At 39.1% G+C, this 19,504-nt stretch overlaps 3 protein-coding genes and 1 long non-coding RNA gene across 5 annotated transcripts; 3 read left to right on the top strand and 1 right to left on the bottom strand.

Moving 5' to 3' along the window:
• The first annotated feature begins 203 nt into the window (after positions 1–203).
• On the top strand, positions 204–1,994 carry LOC5503429 (polyubiquitin-C). The gene has a single exon (XM_001624453.3). The coding sequence runs from the start codon at positions 282–284 to the stop codon at positions 1,881–1,883; it is 1,602 nt and encodes a 533-aa protein (XP_001624503.2). The 5' UTR covers positions 204–281; the 3' UTR covers positions 1,884–1,994.
• Positions 1,995–3,242: 1,248 nt separating this feature from the next.
• Positions 3,243–12,742, bottom strand: LOC5503430 (very-long-chain (3R)-3-hydroxyacyl-CoA dehydratase). Of its 2 annotated transcripts, none has more exons than XM_001624460.3 (11): positions 12,632–12,742; positions 12,505–12,547; positions 11,602–11,675; positions 11,303–11,503; positions 10,128–10,194; positions 8,889–8,999; positions 8,299–8,426; positions 7,984–8,096; positions 5,082–5,188; positions 4,248–4,379; positions 3,243–3,450 (listed from the first exon to the last, which is right to left on the bottom strand). In XM_001624460.3, the coding sequence occupies exons 1-11, from the start codon at positions 12,713–12,715 to the stop codon at positions 3,377–3,379; spliced, it is 1,134 nt and encodes a 377-aa protein (XP_001624510.2). In that variant the 5' UTR covers positions 12,716–12,742; the 3' UTR covers positions 3,243–3,376. The 2 variants fall into 2 exon arrangements, with proteins under 2 accessions (XP_001624510.2, XP_048584215.1); XM_048728258.1 differs by having other exon boundaries at positions 3,399–3,693.
• A 468-nt stretch (positions 12,743–13,210) lies between these two features.
• Positions 13,211–17,843, top strand: LOC116611450. Its single transcript, XR_004293491.2, has 3 exons — positions 13,211–13,301; positions 14,178–14,252; positions 17,685–17,843. It is a non-coding gene; the product is annotated as an uncharacterized LOC116611450 (long non-coding RNA).
• On the top strand, positions 15,260–17,484 carry LOC116611449 (G-protein coupled receptor 176). Its single transcript, XM_032371786.2, has one exon. It carries the CDS (start codon positions 15,502–15,504, stop codon positions 16,771–16,773), a length of 1,272 nt encoding a protein of 423 aa, XP_032227677.1. The 5' UTR covers positions 15,260–15,501; the 3' UTR covers positions 16,774–17,484.
• Positions 17,844–19,504: the final 1,661 nt, after the last annotated feature.

Genomic DNA, 19,504 nt, shown 5'->3' with positions numbered 1-19,504 from the left:
AAACTGCCAACGTTGCTATATTATATACACGCCACACGCGTAAACTGTCAATCAACAAAATCCCGCCTCTGCGGCTTGCTCACTGGAGTTTATTGTTCCGGGCTGTTTCTCATTGGTCAGCCTATTTATAACAGCCAATTAGCGCTTCATTTACGTCACTAAATAGTTGACAACTATGCTGATATAAATAGAGCCAGCGCATCGCTTTTCACAAACCTTTGTCTCTTGCGAAGTTAGACGAACTTTTGACGAAATTTTGCCCGATATTCCGCCTTTTCATAATGCAAATCTTTGTGAAAACACTCACTGGCAAGACTATCACCCTAGAAGTCGAGCCTAGCGATACGATCGAAAATGTGAAAGCTAAAATTCAAGACAAGGAAGGCATTCCCCCAGACCAACAGCGTTTAATTTTCGCTGGTAAACAACTCGAAGATGGCCGAACCCTGAGCGACTACAACATCCAGAAAGAGTCGACCCTTCACCTGGTTCTACGTCTCAGAGGAGGAATGCAAATCTTTGTGAAGACCCTGACCGGGAAAACCATCACTCTAGAAGTTGAACCAAGCGACACAATCGAGAATGTGAAAGCTAAAATTCAAGACAAGGAAGGCATTCCCCCAGACCAACAACGACTCATCTTCGCCGGAAAACAGCTAGAAGATGGCCGAACCCTTAGCGACTACAACATCCAGAAAGAGTCGACTCTTCACTTGGTTCTACGACTCAGAGGAGGAATGCAAATCTTTGTCAAAACCCTGACCGGGAAAACCATCACTCTAGAAGTTGAACCAAGCGACACAATCGAGAATGTGAAAGCTAAAATTCAAGACAAGGAAGGCATTCCCCCAGACCAACAGCGTTTAATTTTCGCTGGTAAACAACTCGAAGATGGCCGAACCCTGAGCGACTACAACATCCAGAAAGAGTCGACCCTTCACCTGGTTCTACGTCTCAGAGGAGGAATGCAAATCTTTGTGAAGACCCTGACCGGGAAAACCATCACTCTAGAAGTTGAACCAAGCGACACAATCGAGAATGTGAAAGCTAAAATTCAAGACAAGGAAGGCATTCCCCCAGACCAACAGCGACTCATCTTCGCCGGAAAACAGCTAGAAGATGGCCGAACCCTTAGCGACTACAACATCCAGAAAGAGTCGACTCTTCACTTGGTTCTACGACTCAGAGGAGGAATGCAAATCTTTGTCAAAACCCTGACCGGGAAAACCATCACTCTAGAAGTTGAACCAAGCGACACAATCGAGAATGTGAAAGCTAAAATTCAAGACAAGGAAGGCATTCCCCCAGACCAACAGCGACTCATCTTCGCCGGAAAACAGCTAGAAGATGGCCGAACCCTTAGCGACTACAACATCCAGAAAGAGTCGACTCTTCACTTGGTTCTACGACTCAGAGGAGGAATGCAAATCTTTGTCAAAACCCTGACCGGGAAAACCATCACTCTAGAAGTTGAACCAAGCGACACAATCGAGAATGTGAAAGCTAAAATTCAAGACAAGGAAGGCATTCCTCCAGACCAACAACGACTCATCTTCGCCGGAAAACAGCTAGAAGATGGCCGAACCCTTAGCGACTACAACATCCAGAAAGAGTCGACTCTTCACTTGGTTCTACGTCTCAGAGGAGGAATGCAAATCTTTGTCAAAACCCTGACCGGGAAAACCATCACTCTAGAAGTTGAACCAAGCGACACAATCGAGAATGTGAAAGCTAAAATTCAAGACAAGGAAGGCATTCCCCCAGACCAACAGCGTTTGATTTTCGCTGGTAAACAACTCGAAGATGGCCGAACCCTGAGCGACTACAACATTCAGAAAGAGTCGACTCTTCACTTGGTTCTACGTCTCAGAGGAGGAAACTAAACTAAAGAACCCTGTAATAATAGACTGGACTGACCGAATTATTGAGCACTCAAATGTATTTTGATTTTGTTTTTGTTACTTTTTCGGATCGAATAAAGCATTATAAATCTACAATGGTTTCTTCCTTGACATTGGAGGTTTAAAAAGGGTAAAGTTGAATGTTGTATCTTATTATAGGGACACAAGCACCCTACTCTTTCACTTTTTCTGGGACTAACCAGATATGTTGAGCTATTTCAGACCTTTTTGCAAAATGCTTGTGTTAAGAGTTTATAAAAAAAGATGAATAACCTTTTCTACCCTGGCTACTAGAGTTTCCTTATTCTCTTGTTTTATTCACTATCACTCAAAGCATCCCTGAACATGACAAGTTGAAGTATATCATGGGAGCTTGTTTTTAAATACAAGCATTGGTGTAAGATGGGTACCAGAGGATCCAGCTTCACTCGTTTACTGTTGCAAGTCTTGGCTGTGAGACCATCGTGACAGTAAACAAGTGAAGCTTGAGCCTCTGGTACCCAGGGCAGTATTTGTAATTTCTTGGAAATATATAAAAAAAAATGATGGCCTTAAGTTAACCATGGGTCAGGAAGCTTGGTCAATTTCCTCTGATGTACCATCATTTTTTTTCGCAATTTGTTAAAACTTTCTTGGTCTACATTACTGTATGTGCTATTTGCTTGGGACTAAAGAACAGCAGGTACAATGAAGTCAGGGTTGTGAATATATATCTTTTAAATTAGGTTGCACTTGGAGAATCCATGAGTCATAATCCGCAGTGCTTTATTGGTATCAAATAAAAACCCGGAACAAACTCAAGTGAGCAAGCTTAAGGGGCGGTTTTGTTGATTGACAGTTAACGCATGATATAAAATAAGCGTGAGTAGACGTTCCGAGACAAGGATTCAGCCATTTATACATTGCCCATGAATCACTAAGGGCTATGATACATTGATACGTGGGTGCAACTAATTGGAATAGATGTATTTTAGGGGGCATGGGTTCCACATTTCACTGTATTTTCCATTTCCAGAAGTCACTAGTCCTCATCCTAGCAGATAGGCAGGGATTCGCGAGAATCGAATTGCTTGCAAGGTGTTTTATTTGAAAGAAATCTGAATCAAATTTCCCTCAGGAAAGATATGAAGCAAGAAGAAGTCAGTGACCACCAGACATTAAAAATGGTTGGGTTCCATATAGTTCATCGAGGTAATTACAGTGATTGGTATCTGACACAGACTTTAAGCATTTGTAAAATAAAATGCCCCCCCCCCCCCCCCACACACACCAAATACTAAAAGGGGATGGGTAAAGCAGACTTCGGCCTCTTGACCAAAGGGTATCACCATAGAGCAGACATTTCATGGCTGGCAGTTTGTATTTCTGATATGTACAGAACAAAACCAAATACCAATTTCAACTTAAACATAGACTTTGCATTGCTTTTCAAAATACGAACAGATATATATATTAGTCCAGTCCATTTGTTCTTCTCACGCAACTTTTTTCTTCTTGCCATATCTCTTGCTCCTCAGCCTGTGCATATGGAGCAACATGTAGCTTCCCCCTGGAATAGAGAATGAACTTGAGCAAAGTTATATCATAACAACTGATTCAGGGGGAGGTGCCAGTATCATGTAGCTTCCCCCTGGAATAGAGAATGAACTTGAGCAAAGTTATATCATAACAACTGATTCAGGGGGAGGTGCCAGTATCATGTAGCTTCCCCCTGGAATAGAGAATGAACTTGAGCAAAGTTATATCATAACAACTGATTCAGGGGGAGGTGCCAGTATCATGTAGCTTCCCCCTGGAATTGGGAATAAACATGAGCAAAGTAATATTGTAAGAAACAGATCCAGGGGGAGGTGTGCCGCAACATGTAGCTTCTCCCTAGAACAGGGAATAAACATAAGAAAAATCAAATAAGAGATTTGAAGGGGGGGGGGGCTATATCAGATTGTACCACAGAAAGGTTTCAGGAAACGCTTATTATAACCATAGTTAGGCTATAGTATAGGCCATAGTTACACTTTATTCTAATCATAGTTAAAGGGGAAACATTAGAACCTAGAAATATCAATATGGGACTGACAAATTGCATCGTTATAAACAGAAAATAAAAAAAATCAAGGTTATTTCTCAAATATTTTACTGGTAGGGAGAATTTCCAACTGGTTGTAAAATTTCTAACTAGTTGAAAAATTTCCAACTGGTTGGTAAAAATTCCAACCAAAATGAATTTCCAACCACAACATTTACCCAGTGCTCAATATCCAAGATTGCTGCTATAAAAAACACTGAGTAAATGCCTTCACTGCAGGCAACCCACAAATAAGAGTCAAGCACTGTGTATTTCCTTACCATATATCATAAAGATGAGGTAAAACCTCAGGAACATTGCAAAACTGAAGCTGAAGTTGAATGCATTGGGAAGGATAATGGAGAACCTCTGAGTCTGGTCCAATAGAGGCAAGGCTTTCCAGATAAGAATGACTACAAAAAAATGTATATCAAGTGAAAAAGCGAACTTCATACACAAGGTCCTTTTCCTATCGTGTTACTTTGGTCAGACCTGGGTAAGAGGTTGTGAGAAGCTACCTACAGTATTTAAAAATGTAGCTGGCTTGCTGATTTTTTTTTTCTTTTATTAGCTGTTTAAATGGATTTCAGGTCTTAAAGCCGCATTGTCACCAGTTTACTTCCGGAGGTCCGACCGAATCCTCAACCGTTAAAAGACAAAAGAATCTATTAAAATCCGAGATATTAAACAGGCCATCCGCTCTTAATTATCAATCACATCCTCAAAGAAACTTCCAATAAATGCACTGTTTTCAATATTTTGAAATATTTTTCGCGTTTTCGGATATTGTTTGTATTGAACTGGTGACAATGCGGCTTAAAGAAACCAAAATTAAAGAAAAACAAAATAGGAAAACATTGAATAATCAAATTGTGTTGCTTGCTCTTACAGCTATTGTTAGGTGCACTACTGAGAGTTTATGCATGAGCTGATCCTTAGGGATTTAACTAAGAAATACAAATAAATTGGTCTTCCCCAGAAACCCCTTTTGTGTTCATACCAACAGGGTAGTGTGGTACCCCTTACCTTATGGGCATACCCCAGACATACCTTCTGTAATCATACCAACAGAGTAGTGTGGTACCCCTTCCCTTATGGGTATACCCCAGACATACCTTCTGTAATCATACCAACAGGGTAGAGTGGTATCCATGCTGTGTACCGCAACCAAATAAGGGGCTCAAATGGTATCCCTATGATCTGGACTATGTAGAAGGGGTATCTAAAACATCATTGCGAGAAGAGAAGTAATTTGTAAATGAAAATAAAAAAAAAAACAAGAAAATCATTGTACAGCAAAAATATTATACATATGATGATAATAAATAATAGAAATATATGATTTGAAAAATGGTAGTGGTGGTTATTATGGTGGTGGTGATAAAAAAAATAATGATGATAATAAATAATCATCGTTACTGTGAAATAGTAAGGTACGTTGAGTGCAGGCGTTCATATAACAGTGCTCAATACTTAAGTGTAGAGCGGGATATATCTTGGTTTGTAGGAAAAAACACGAGAACTACCGTTTCATCTCTACAAGCCTGTTTCGTGGCCCACTCATCAGGAGATTTATTAAGAATATATTACTACCATCACTTATATACTATCTATGTATAAAAAAACACATCAATACATCAACAAAAAACAAGACAGCATCCAACTTTATATGTTTCGACATAGTGGAATCCTACCCATCCATCAGCCAAGAACTCCTAAACAAAGCCCTCGACTTCGCCGCTGACTACGACTGCATCACCGCTGAAGAAAAAAACATCATAACCCACACCAAGAGCTCTATCCTAGTTCACAACCAAACACCCTGGCACAAAAAAGGCAACTCTACATTCGGCGTGACAATGGGAAGCTAAAACGGTGCTGAAACATGCAAACTTGTAGGCAACTTCCTCCTCTCACAACTCCAAGACCTTAACATCAACGTAGGACTCTACCGCAACGACGGACTAGCCATCACAAGCGCCACACCTAAAAACACAGAAAATATCAAGAAAGAACTATGCCGCATCTTCAACAACAACGGACTGCGAATCACCATAGAAGCCAACAAGCGAGAGTCAACTTCCTAGACGTCACATTCGACCTGAACCGCAACACCTACCAGCCTTTCACCAAACCGAACGCCCCACTACAGTACGTCCACCGTGAGAGCAACCACCCACCTACCATCACAAAGAATATCCCTGCCAGTATCAACAAACGCTTATCTACACTATCATCAGACAAAGAAACCTTCGACCAAGCCGCGCCGCCATACCAGAAAGCACTCGACGAAAGTGGATATAACTACACGCTGCACTACGAACCAAACACCACAAGCAAACGCAAGAACAGCCAGCGCAACAACATCATCTGGTACAACCACTTTCAGCAAGAACACAAGCACCAACATCGGCCACAGATTTCTCTCACTCATAGACAAGCACTTCCCTAAAGACCACAAACTCAGAAAAATCTTTAACCAGAACACAATCAAAATCAGTTATAGCTGCATGAGCAACAACAAGCAGATAATTGACAACCACAACAAGCACATAATCGCCTCATCAATAACAACCGAAGACGCCCCTACCTCCCTCGCCACCGCCAATAACAAAACATGCAACTGCAGACAAAAGAACGCGTGCCCCCTTGACGGAAACTGCCTCCAATCATCTGTTATCTACCAAGCTACTGTAACAAGAAAGGACAACAACACCTCCGAAACCTACGTAGGACTAACCGAGAACGAATTCAAGACAAGATATAGAAACCACACCGCCTTATTCCGACACGCTAAACACAGAAACTCAACCGAACTAAGCAAGTACATATGGAGCCTTAAAGACAACGACATAGAACACTTTATTTCATGGAAAATCCTGTCATCTCACTCCGCCTACAACAGCTATATATATATATATATATACTAGTGGTCAATTGTGATAATGAATTAGAATTATTTTAGTAATCTTTCATATAATATTTTAATTTATTTTGTTTTAACTCCAACACAAACTTCAACACAAAAGGCGTGGAAGGCTCACACAACACAGCATTGCTCCAAGTCAGTTAATTTAAAATTAAAAAAAAGGAAATAATACAATTAAAGCGGCATTGTCACCAGTTTACCCCCAGAGGGCCGACGGAAACCTCAACCGACAATAGATTAGAATCCAGATTTTAACAGGCCAACCACTCTAAATTATCAGTCAAAGATAGACACACTGCTATAACAATTTCGAAATATTTAAATTTTTTCCGTTAAAAATCATCAGAAGTTGTTACATACATAATCGACTGGAAGTAAGCTGGCGACAATGCTGCTTTAAGAAAAAAAATACATGTTGTTAGTTAGTGATCTGTCAACCTCCCTGGTAACGGAGCTAAGTGTTGTAGAGAGAGAGAGTAGTCAGAGCTGCATTTTTGGCAGATTTATTTTTACAAAGAAATGTTATCTTGAGAGAAAGTAGTATAGAGCCCATTTGTAGTACGGTGAAAACCTGCGTGAAAGAATATATAGTGATTTAAGAACCTAAAGTATAGGCAGGAATTTTGGATTTTAATAACCCAAAATATTAGAACCTACTAACCCTAAAAATTCAAAAGGGATTTATATGTTAGGTTACCCCATTGAAAATGAAACAAATTATTGGCTTTAAAATATAAATTTGCTGAACATTTTTTTTACTCTATAGTTCCATTAAAATAAGATTACAGATACAGCATACATACAGTAGGATATCTCTATAGGAAAATGGCTATGTATTCAGTCAAGTCACACTTCAGTATTATAAATCCTACTGTTGATTAAGCAACTTGGAAAAACCTACATATTTTTGCCTTAATTGTTAGTAAGTACCCCAAAATAAAAGAACCTGTTGTGCCAAACTTAAAAAAAAACCTAGGTTCTTACTGTACATGCAGGTTTTTAATGTAGTGGTCTCAGTAACAAGACTGACAGTGGTCTCACATCTTTGATGGGTGTTGATTATGGTGTTGGGATCTTGTATCTCCTACCTGATAATTTCTATAACAGACCAGGTGAAGAACAGAGCACTAACTACAGGGTCGGCATGAAGAGTGGGGTGGGGTACTACAACCATAAACAGCACTAAATTCCTCCCAAACACCTGTCAATGTAATAATAATAATCATCTACAGATTGGTTATTAAATATGCAGATTTGGTCACAATTTTAAATGGTTTCCTTTTTCAAGGATATGTGCCTTACTAACATTTTGTTTCTGCATTTTTGAGACATCAATGTTAATAATGTATCAAATTTCCCTAGTAATATCTGTATTACTTTTGCTAAAAAGCCACAGCTAATACCTGTGCAAATGGTGCGAAAACCCCAGTTTTTACTATGCCAATGGCAGGGTTCAAAACCTCTAGGAATGCTGCAAGCTGACAGGAGGCTATAATGTCACTCACAGCATCATAATTGCCAGCAAGGGAATCTACAAAAAAATGTGTTAAATGTAGCATTTAGACAAACAAAATAGGTAATTATTTCAGAATAACTAATCCCTGATCTAGTAAGGTGGCATATTTTCTACTGTATGAGCAAAACATAAAAAAAACTACTTTACAAGAAATCCCAAATCAGCATTATAATAAAAGCTTAACACGATTATTGAACAGGTTAGGTTATGAAAATTGCACTTAATTGCGTAATATGCATGTTTTGCTGCCAACTTTTACTCTTCTAAAATTATTATCACTTTTCAGATAAATAGCAAGAACATTGCAAGAAAAACATTGGCTTTGTCTGCATTGATTTGGACTAATTTTTTTTTCACAGATTTCATTGCATCTCAGCCAAAAGTGTAAAATCTTAGATGGTGTAACGCAACATAATTTGCTAGTGTAAACAGTACTATGGTAACTTCTCAGGTGTTTCTTATAGACAATAGACTAACCTTTTCCCTCCATGATAAACCTTGAGATAATCTTAGCCACAATGTAGAGGAAGAGGATGAATTGTATGCCATTATATGTAACAAGGTAAAACTTCTTCAGGAATCGAACAACTATGACATAAATACAGAGCCACTTTCAATACATTATTTGAACCGAGAAACAATTAAGTTTTTATTAGCTGTGACTTATCTTTTAAAGTCCTACAACGGCTAGTGTAAGGACGCACATCACACATCATTCTGTGATTAATTTGTGAAGAAATCCCTAATTTACGGATGTAACTTGAAAGGCATAAATCCTTGGAAGTGAGGAAGATGTAATTGTATGCGAATTTCTTGGCGTCCATAAAAATAACAGTGACATTCCCGTGCTGTGAGGGGAAACTAATTTCCTAGGTGCATTCAAACCGGCTATTCTTAGGTATTCAGGGATTGAATAGTGGAATTTCTTTCATTTTCATCTGAAGGAAATTCTCGCCAGGGTTGAATGGCATACTAGAACGGTTAGTGCGGCTCTATGACCATAGCCCATCAATCTTTAAATGCTGCCAAAAAATAAATCAGCGCGTAATTTATTGTGGATGCATTGGAGGGGGGGGGGGGGAGAGACGGAAATAGGATACATCCTGATATAAACATTGAAATTACTCTCTCTTCTAAACAGACACCTGCAGTATTTTAATTTTTCTGGGTCAACTACTGATATGTGTTTAAAAGAAAAACACCCAAAGCCCTATAGGACAAGAATAACCGTTATAATAATAATAATGAATAATCATTATAATTATTTATATAATATCATTAATCATTAATCAATCATCATTAATAATCATTATAATAATAATGAATAATCATTACAATTATTTACTATTACAATTGCTGTTGTATCACGATTCCGCATTTTCACTTTTGGGATTTTCTGTTCTGCCAGTCAAATTATTCTAAGCCAATCAGACACTTGCCATCTCTTGCCTAGTGCAGTTGCCTGGCTTTCTATCGCAACACTGTCTAGTTTTCGTCCAGGGGATAGCCAGGAAAGTGCACAAAGCAAGACTCTGATTGGTTCAGAATGGTTTTACTGACGGAACAGGAATCCTAAGCAAATCATGTTTTGAAAATGCAGGTCGCGATACAACAGATTCAACAGTAATCATCATTGCCCTTACTATTCATTATTAATAAATCCTACACTGGCTCTGTATAACATACTATACACACATCCCACAAACTTATACTAACCATCTTGTTTGACTCTGTCTCCATGCATATCATAGTCTCTCTTTAACCTCTGTTCAACAATAATATTCTAGAAGAATATAAAGGAGAATACAAATATGTAAGTTTCAGTAGTGGATCTCGGGGAGGGTTTAAGAAGTTTATCCCTCACCCCTTTGGGCAGGCAACATAAGTGCAAAAGATGCCATATGGAGCATTCCTTTATTGTGCATAATGGGTAGGAACCCATTTAGCTGCATCTTTTTCATTGAAGTGTCTATAGATTACAGAGCATAAAGTGGAGTATATTGCATTTACACAATGTATGTGTTAGGAAACACCCTAACTTGTGCAGATTCACTGCCTAGGTGTATTTGTATCGGTGAGAGTTGCAAAACCAAATGTAACAAAAATTATTGGCACTGACCTACCCCTACCTTTAGCAAGCAATCATGACCTAGAAATAGAAAAATGCCCCACAGAAAAGTTGAACAAAGGCTATGTGGTTTAATGCCTACCAAATGAGGACATCAACAAAGTGTATTTTGTATCCTTCTTTGCAATCAATACCAATAAACTGCACAACAATCTGTTTAATAATATTGTACACGGGACTACCATTTGGTCCGAGGCCCGAAAAGCACTGGTGAACCTTATGGTTTAAATTGTAATGCATTGTAAAAGTCACCATAGACCTTATCGGACTAAAATCAATGTAAACTGTCACAAAGTTACAATAAATAATCTACCTATCCGCTCCTGGATTTTATAGAAGACAAGGCAATCTCTAGACAAACAGCCAGACAAGAGAAAACAACCAAAAACATGTAGAGATACTGTGTACACAATGGACAGACAAATGGGTGGATGCATAGATTTACAATAAAACAGATCTCATTTTTACGTCTGTCTGTCCTCCAATTTTTTTCCAGAATGTCACCAAATGTGTCATACAAAAAATCATGGAGAGCTGCATGACTGCTGCTCTGGACATGCTATAAAATAACTAGGGTTATCAGAGGACAGATGCACAAAAAAAAGAAAACGGCATGCACTAATCACCAGCCCTTCTTGGCAAATAAGAGCTCACATTTTACTAGCATTACTTGAACAATGGAAAATATATAAAAGAAAAGACAGACAACAGACGGACAGACAGTCAGACAGATAATCATACAGCATTTATGTCTTTTACATACACTTATTTGCCGTTTTTGCTCCTCTTCTGCCTCTTGTTTCTCATCTTCAGTATCGTCTTCATTTTTCCAGCGATCAAAATTGATCTTCAACCAGTTTGGCCTTTTTTCACTATCAACCAGACGCTGCCAGAAGAATTCTCTACCTTTCTGCTTTGCGATGGAGAATTCCACATACCGCTCCATTACTTTGTGACTGCTTTCCTAGACAAAGACAATGACATTATCACAGCTGATGATGTTTAAAATGTGAAGGTGAAAACAGGGTAAACACGCAATAAAAAATATGATTGTATGCTTACCCCTGGGTTGATTGGCTCAAGGAAATTAACCTCCAATTCATAGTTGTCTTCTCCCTTAGCACCATGCCCATATCCTGGACAAATAAGACGAGGCAATATTAAATATCAGGTATTATACAACAACACTCATAAATGGTGCACTCTGATTGGTCAAAGATTCATGTGTTATTAGAGGACACATGCATGCTTGGCGTCAGCATGTGGGCACGCTCCCCAAAAACTAGATTATAAAGTGTCTCATTGCGTACTTTTTTGTTCATGACACGCTGTGATGTCATCAGTGCATCTATTAGAGGACAGACACATGCAAAAATGAGATCTATTTGTTAAATAATAGGTTGTAATCCTCTCTTGGGTACGGGGTCTATTTGACACAGTCCCAAAAAAAACAATAGGGGCGTGGCTGGTGTTGTGATCAAAGTTGGTAAATAAAATCCCAAGCCTTTCCTATTTATATTTAAACATAGGAACAACAACTCACTGTATAAGCATTCTATCTGGAAAAAAGGAAATAAAGGAAGACTCTACTTGTCTAAGTAAAGTTTAGTTAATAATATCCTTAGTAATGTCAATAAATACTTTTTTACCTAGAACAAAAAAACATATTTGTTCTAGGTATTCCCCAGGAGGATTGGGAGGACACATTTTAATAATAATTGCAGTATTTATAGAACATGCAATCTTTATATGTTTTACATATGGTGCTGTTTTGTGGGTGGTGGAACATGATGCATAATGAAAGTGCAGGGAAGGGGGGTTCTACACAAGTTTATGCTGGCTCCGCTTTCAGGCAGCGCCTAAATCTATGTATTAAATCCCTGTTAAATACAAAACGGCAGTTTAACTTCATCTTCAAACCAGGCCTCAGTTGGGTTCTCAGAAACTATAGAAAACACCACCTACCTTTGAAAAGAAGCCGCGATTCTGTCAAATCTATCGACGGGTACTACAGACAAAATACACAGAATCATAAAAAAAGTTTGCAGAAACGTATCAAATACAACTATTATCTCTCAAAAGTGTACAATACCTGGACATCTGACAGCTCTAGCGTTAAATAAAGCCGCTCTTTTGTCTGAGCCCATCTCACAATCGGTTTTAGTTTGGCCGCCATTTTGGATAGAAAGAGCTCACTTCCCGGCATGCACTGCCAAAAAAATTAGAACACAGGCCTCCTAAACATTCTACCTTTTCACTCGTGGGACGTTGGTTGCGGTATGCCGGTATTGGCCTTTTTGTACGCGATTATTGCGATAAGAGAGCATGCTGCGATGCGATATTTTGAAACAGTGAGATGAGAGATTTTACTTTTTAAACAGCGGTATTGCGTTAAAAATTAAAACGATTAGTCCTGCCATGAAGAGCATCATATCACGGGCTGTTGATAATTTGACTCCGAAAAGAAGTCTAATGTCTTGTTAGTGTTGAATAAGCACGTATTCCTACTTTGATTGGATGTATTTGCCATGGTTTCGCCGCTGCAGCGACGATTACACAGCGCGTCGTTTGAAAGATCGCAAGCGCGTAGGGACAGAGCTCGCTGTGGGGCGAAACCACGGCGAATCGAGTCGAAGTAGATATACGTGCTTTATTCGACACTAACAAGACATTAGACTTCGTTTCGGAGTCAAATTATTCTATAGCTCGTGATAAAAGATCTTATCCTCTCTTGGTCGTGCGGTGCGCGGGATTTACCCGAGGTAGGTGATGATCAAGCGGGAAACCTGGGTGTCGCGCATTCGCTTCAAAAACCTCGTCAATCTGGGCGGTATGCGTTGTTGCAGTATTTTCAAAATTGTGCGGTTTTGCGGTAATAAGACCTCTTCACTCCCACCCCCCCCCCCCCCCCCCCCTCTCCTCCCTCATCGTTCCTCGTTATTCAAAATCAAAGTACTGGTATCGTACGGGGAAAAGCATGCTCTCGTATTCTTGTAAGTTGTCGACAAGGACCATTTAACGACAGCTCTGGGGTCAAGTTACCCTAGAGGGGAGAGTCGCAGTCAAGTTACCCTAGAGGGGATAGTCGCAGTCAAGTTACCCTAGAGGGGAGAGTCGCAGTAGTTACCCTAGAGGGGAGAGTCGCAGTCAAGTTACCCTAGAGGGGAGAGTCGCAGTCAAGTTACCCTAGAGGGGAGAGTCGCAGTCAAGTTACCCTAGAGGGGAGAGTCGCAGTAGTTACCCTAGAGGGGAGAGTCGCAGTCAAGTTACCCTAGAGGGGAAAGTCGCAGTCAAGTTACCCTAGAGGGGAGAGTCGCAGTCAAGTTACCCTAGAGGGGAGAGTCGCAGTCAAGTTACCCTAGAGGGGAGAGTCGCAATCGCTTGGCCCCTGGGTAAAGTGTATTTTGGGGGTGCTTTTTGTGTTAACATTCAGACGGATCAAGAGACCATGATATAAGAGAACGAATCCCCGTGGCCCATGATAACGTCCATGAAAGCTATTTTTAGATTTCGCGAGCTTGTCAATCATAGCATCCATATATGGTTCATCGCGCCATATTTGGTTATGGGCACCTCGCTATAGTACATTTTCCCAATTTTTTTCCAAATTATTACCTAATGCATTTCTTCTCTAATAGTGAAAGGCGCACTCACATAAAATCCGAGATATTGCGCATATGGTGTCAGAAAGTGGGGAGTGGCAATTATGTCAGGTAGGTAGGGGGGGGGGGAGGGGGAGTGCCCCTCCCTAGAGGGAAAATATATTAACGGGAAAATAACTAGACATAACACATTCTAAGCTGTTGTGCCCTGGAAGCATTCTCTCCCTTTTCAGTTTTGTTTTTAAAAACAAGACTGTCATTTAAATAATTAAAATATTCCCTTGATATTAAAATAATCCTTTGATAGCTATAGGTTAAGAGTTAAGGTCACTTTCCTTTAAAAAAATACCGGATTTTTGCAATTTGAACGAATAAAATTGAAAATACTGAAATTTTGCATTTTGTTTTTTATTATATTGTGATAATTATTGTGATTAACATTTTCCGTACCCGTAATTAATTTACAGATGCTCTCTTCATAATTTTAATTTTATTTGGATTTGGTGTACAATGTATAGCAGTCATATGGTCATGAAATAGCTGAGTTAACATTAAGGGGACTAATTCAGATATTAAAAGTATTTATACAGCCAGAATTCAGCAAGTTCAACGTTTGACCAGACTTTTGCAAAGCTCGCCGACCATTTTAAGTGCGATTCATTAAAGCAGTTGGGGTGAATGTGGTCAGAAAGTCTTTACGCGTTATCTTTTAATCCAAGCTGAAAGCCTTGCCGTCTAAATGAGTTTTTGCAATGGCTGGGATTCTGTTTGCAATATCCACAGCTGAAGCAAGTAAAAAACATTTCAACGTGACCTTTTTGCTAAGATTGAGGGGTTTATTTTAAATGAAGATATCAAACGGCTTTGAAACTAGTAAATTGTGTATTTGTATGATACCACACTTTCGTCATTCATCGTACATAATCATCACTGATTCAAACCTCTCCATCCGCGAAACAATTCATTAGATTTTGCTGAAAGCGTTTGCTCCATTTCCTTCTCTTTAACGCGGTAATATTCTAATATACAGCACTTCGAATTGACAGTTTTCGACATAAGAGGAAGTTGCACCAAATACATAGTGTCAGGTGTTGTATGCGCATGCGTAGTCGCCTTATTTGCCTTGGAGAGATCCCTGTTGTATAGCCAGTAGTTGACCAGTTGACTGCAGAACGCGCGATAGGAAGAGATCCCCTGTAATGATGGCCAAGCTCTTAACCTAACACAAACTACAAAACCACAAGCTGTGAAGTAGATACCGAAAAACACGGCAACCGGTGCATTTAGCTTGCCGTTTGTTTTGATCTTTCTTTGAGGAAATGAGAGCTTGTTCATCGCTTCAAACCTTTCTCAAACCGTCATGGAAGAAAGTGTATGTAATAATTTTACATCGCTACAAGTATTGAGCGGGAACCTTTCGTCCTGGCCCAAGGACTGTTTTAACTCGTCTAATCACTCAAGTTCTATTTCTGACAACATTACTGAAGTTGTACCGGACATCGGTGGACTAGGCAAGTCGGCGTTGATGTTATTGGCGATTTTCATCGCGTTGATTGGGAACTTTTTTATCATTTTCTCCTTCTTCAGAAACTTCAAAATGCGGACAATAACTAACACACTAGTTGTGAATCTCAGCGCTGCAGACCTGCTTTCATCCATTTTCGACTTCCCATTTTGGCTGAGCATAATTCTAGGAGTACCGATATATAATAATAACATCCTCTGCCGAGTACTGCTCTCATTCGAGGACCTATTCCAGATCGTAGCGCTATTAACAATGTGTGGAATAGCTCTTGATCGCTTCGTAACCTTGGTCAAGGGACTAAGACGCTTAATGACCCATCAAAGAGCACGCTTTCTCATCCTGTGGTCGTGGGTACAAGCCGTCATTTCTGCTGCACCGTGGAACATGATCTCCCAAACGGAGTCAAGCCGCTGTCTTACTTTCCCGCACTTCTACGAACCCTCTCTAAAATTTCGCACGCTAAATGCGTTTTTTAAAATAGCAAGTATCGTTTTACCATTTCTTGTAACCTACTATGTGTTTTATCGTATCGTGAAAGCGGTAAGAGGGAGAGGAAAAGTGAACATTGACAATAACTATGTCTCGAGAAACTACAGCGCAGAGCGGTTTGCCGTCGACGCGTATAAACGCTCTTCCAAAACGGCGATTATTCTATTTCTGATGTTTTCACTATGCAGTTTTCCTTATCTTGGAGTTACCATTTGGACGATTGTTACCACTCAGCCCGTTAGTTTCGACGCTGGCCTAATCGTTTATTTTGTTTTTACTCTCAAGCGCTCCTTGTTTCCTGCAATTTACATTTTCAGAAACAGGGTTATTTGGAGTTTTATCCAAGAGACTGTAACTTGTGCGGGCTGCCGTACTTTAAGTAACTCTCACCAGCCTGACGCTTTAGCGTACATGACAGAATCGGGAAAAATATGTTTTCCGATATTTGGCCGCCAGCTATATCATTCTAGAAGAATTCACCCCTCAGTTTATGACGGCGAAAATAACTATTTCCCGACGAATCTGGAACTGTGTTTTGCGACAAATGGGAAGGATGTAAAAGCTCTCACGGATCACTTTACAGACATTACTCGAGCGGAGGGCGAAAAGCGAACATAATGAAAGAAAAGTAGTCGCTTTTAAATTCAAACAGACCCTGTTTACCAAAGCTGTTCTCATATCGTGTTTAACACAATGTTATGTTACCCATAATAATATTGCATAGGTGCATAGACACACAACGCGATTATGCAAATTAAAAATAGAAAAAGCAAAAAGCAAAAATATTGATAGCGAATCCTTTTCGACTTATATTCTATATAAGTCTAAAATGAATTTTTTATTATCGTCTTATAGGATGGAATAATATTATATCATATTGAATCTAAGAAAGGGACTAAATTTATCCAATAAAAGTAATCAGTAGATACGCAGAGAAAACCGGATCTGTGTTTAGTTTTGTGATAATTTTCCCATTGCAATAAAAGTACCATGATTACATGGTATCTAAAAATTTTAGTTTGTTTGTTTCCCAGGGCAGATTTTGTCGATAAGAGTGTTTTTTACACATTTTTTTTTTTGGCCGTTTAACAATAAACAGAGCAAGTGAAGAACCCTCTTTTGTCATCACGACAAACCAATTTCACCTGCCGGAAACATGACTTAATTTTTCATTTCTTTTTGACTGGACTCTAAAATAAATTTGATGAGTGACGACTCTGTTACTTAAAATGCTATTGATGATTAATAGAGTAATACTTTGGAATGAATTAGGCTGAATATGTATAGAATTAGGTTTAATTGCATAAAATAAACCTTTTTTTTAGGTTATGTTATCATGTAAGTAATAGTCGATAAAAAAGATGGCAGTATTTAAAGAAAGTTCACTACGACAATCCCATAGCTATCGTGACTAAAGCGTTAAAATTATTTGTAGCTTTATAAAAAATATCATGTTTTTGATTTAAGAAAAACATGCCGAGGATGACAAAAACACTCAAGCGTTTCTCTTCTCTCTGATTGGTCGGTAGATTGCATCATACCGTGGGTACCAGAGGCTACACGCTTCAATACAAAAGAGCCGTAAACCGGCGACAACGACTGAGTACCAAGGTAACCGAAACACCGAATTCATAATTTGCCGAATGCCGCAATTAAGGAGTTTTCGTCTGTTTGATTTAAGGGGAATATTAGGCCAAATATCGGGGATGGGAGGGGTGGGTGCAACCGCTGCCAGACAGAGGCAAATGAGATGCGAATATGGGAAAGAGGGAAGAAGGAAAAGGTGGTGTCGGGGGGCTAGGCTGATCTTTCAAGATTATTATAATTTTTTAAAATAATTAATTAAGTTGGCCTGCGCTTATTCAATTAAGTTGAACAGCGTCTATTCTTAACTCAGAATTTACGGTATTTATTTCAATAGCATTTGAAAGAATTAGAGAGATCGCGTAAATGATTATCGTATGGGAGCCCTTTGAAGATGGATGTTTTAAAGAACAGTCGTTTTGAGTAAAGGCGGGTCGCCTTAAGAGGTTGTTTTATCCACTGGTCCTTGGTGGGCTTGAAAACATTTGATCAACAGATTAAAACATGAGAAAACAGACTTCTGACAACAGAGTTATAAGCCAGCGTTGCTTGAAACTGCGAGAGCACATCATTTTGGGAAATGATTTGTGGCCATTACACTGTATAGTTTTACAACTAGTAATTTAGAAACATAACTCTACGTTTATCCTTATTCAAATCTTCCCTTCCGCATTAAAATGGACTGATTCCGATCCCTTGTGAAGAGTCGTTTTACTGATGAAGTACAATTTACGGCTTGTTGCCATTAGTCGCAGAAAACCACACAACTCTGCACAAGGCGTATGTTTTCACGCAATGTTCCACACAAAAAAATGAAATATAAAAACAACATTCGCGTGGCTCTATTATGCTAGCATCTTTCAAAATGATGGTCTTTCATAAGATCGGAAATTGATTTTACAAAACTGGGCCTTAATTTCTACCCAACGTAACGGCTTGTGCGTCATTAAGGCTGCGATTAGCCCCGATTGCCTTCGAGTGTGCGTAATAGTCACCGTTTACCCCGGTCTCTTTTCCGACACCGGAAATAGAAAACACTAACGCGCTATATCCTCTACATCTATTAAACGATTTCTAAAGAGCCCTTGCCAGCCAGCCCTTTGTTATTGTTCTCATCCAATATTGGATGAGAAATTTTTGAATGAAATTGCAAAACAACCGTTCAAAAGCAATTTTACCTTTTTTTAATGCAAAATTCAATCAAAAATTTCCAGTAGCTTTACAAATCAGCCGATGGAAATGGATGCTTTTTTAAGGATGAATAAATGGCGGAGACTCATGATTTACAAGACTAAAGTTTAACGATAGCGGATGCTGCGATCTGTTTACTTAAGAAATATATATTTTTCCAAATACACAAAACAACACGATTTCTTTAGATTCTTATTCTCCTGGCCCTACTACGTATGCATTTTAGTAAATGCACCATGCATGAATAAATTACATGCCTTGAAGAGTTTGAAGATCATTTGCTCCACTCCCGGAAAGATGTAGTATTCCTTGATTTACATAGTTTTAAATATCCAAATTCAAGGGGACTTAATTTAAGTTTTTGAAACCATTTTTTTTCTACATAAATACTCTACTTTCAAAATTTCAAGGCATATCGAGACATATTTATTCCAATGTGGTTTCTGTCTGGACCAGCACAAACACAAGCACCAAGGTATCTCTTCTAAATTTGAAATTTTTTAATGTTTTCACTGCTACGCCGGGTTTTTTTCTTCTGGAATTGATTCGGTCGGCTTTGGGCTGAAAAGACATA

The sequence above is a fragment of the Nematostella vectensis genome, chromosome 5, assembly GCF_932526225.1.
Source record: "Nematostella vectensis chromosome 5, jaNemVect1.1, whole genome shotgun sequence".
Classification (NCBI taxonomy): domain Eukaryota; kingdom Metazoa; phylum Cnidaria; class Anthozoa; order Actiniaria; family Edwardsiidae; genus Nematostella; species Nematostella vectensis.
The sequence above is the reverse complement of the archived record's forward strand: the minus strand, read 5'-3'. Positions and strand labels throughout refer to the sequence as shown.

Excerpts from the sequence above, each read along its gene's own strand:
- LOC5503429 (XM_001624453.3), top strand. The coding sequence starts at position 282 with ATGCAAATCTTTGTGAAAACACTCACTGGCAAGACTATCACCCTAGAA.
- LOC5503430 (XM_001624460.3), bottom strand. The coding sequence starts at position 12,715 with ATGGCGGCCAAACTAAAACCGATTGTGAGATGGGCTCAGACAAAAGAG. Across the intron at positions 5,189-7,983 it reads TCTGTTATAGAAATTATCAG|ATACCCCTTCTACATAGTCC; the intron begins GTAGGAGATACA and ends ATGATGTTTTAG. Across the intron at positions 4,380-5,081 it reads TGTTGGTATGATTACAGAAG|TCATTCTTATCTGGAAAGCC; the intron begins GTATGTCTGGGG and ends ATTTTTTTGTAG.
- LOC116611449 (XM_032371786.2), top strand. The coding sequence starts at position 15,502 with ATGGAAGAAAGTGTATGTAATAATTTTACATCGCTACAAGTATTGAGC.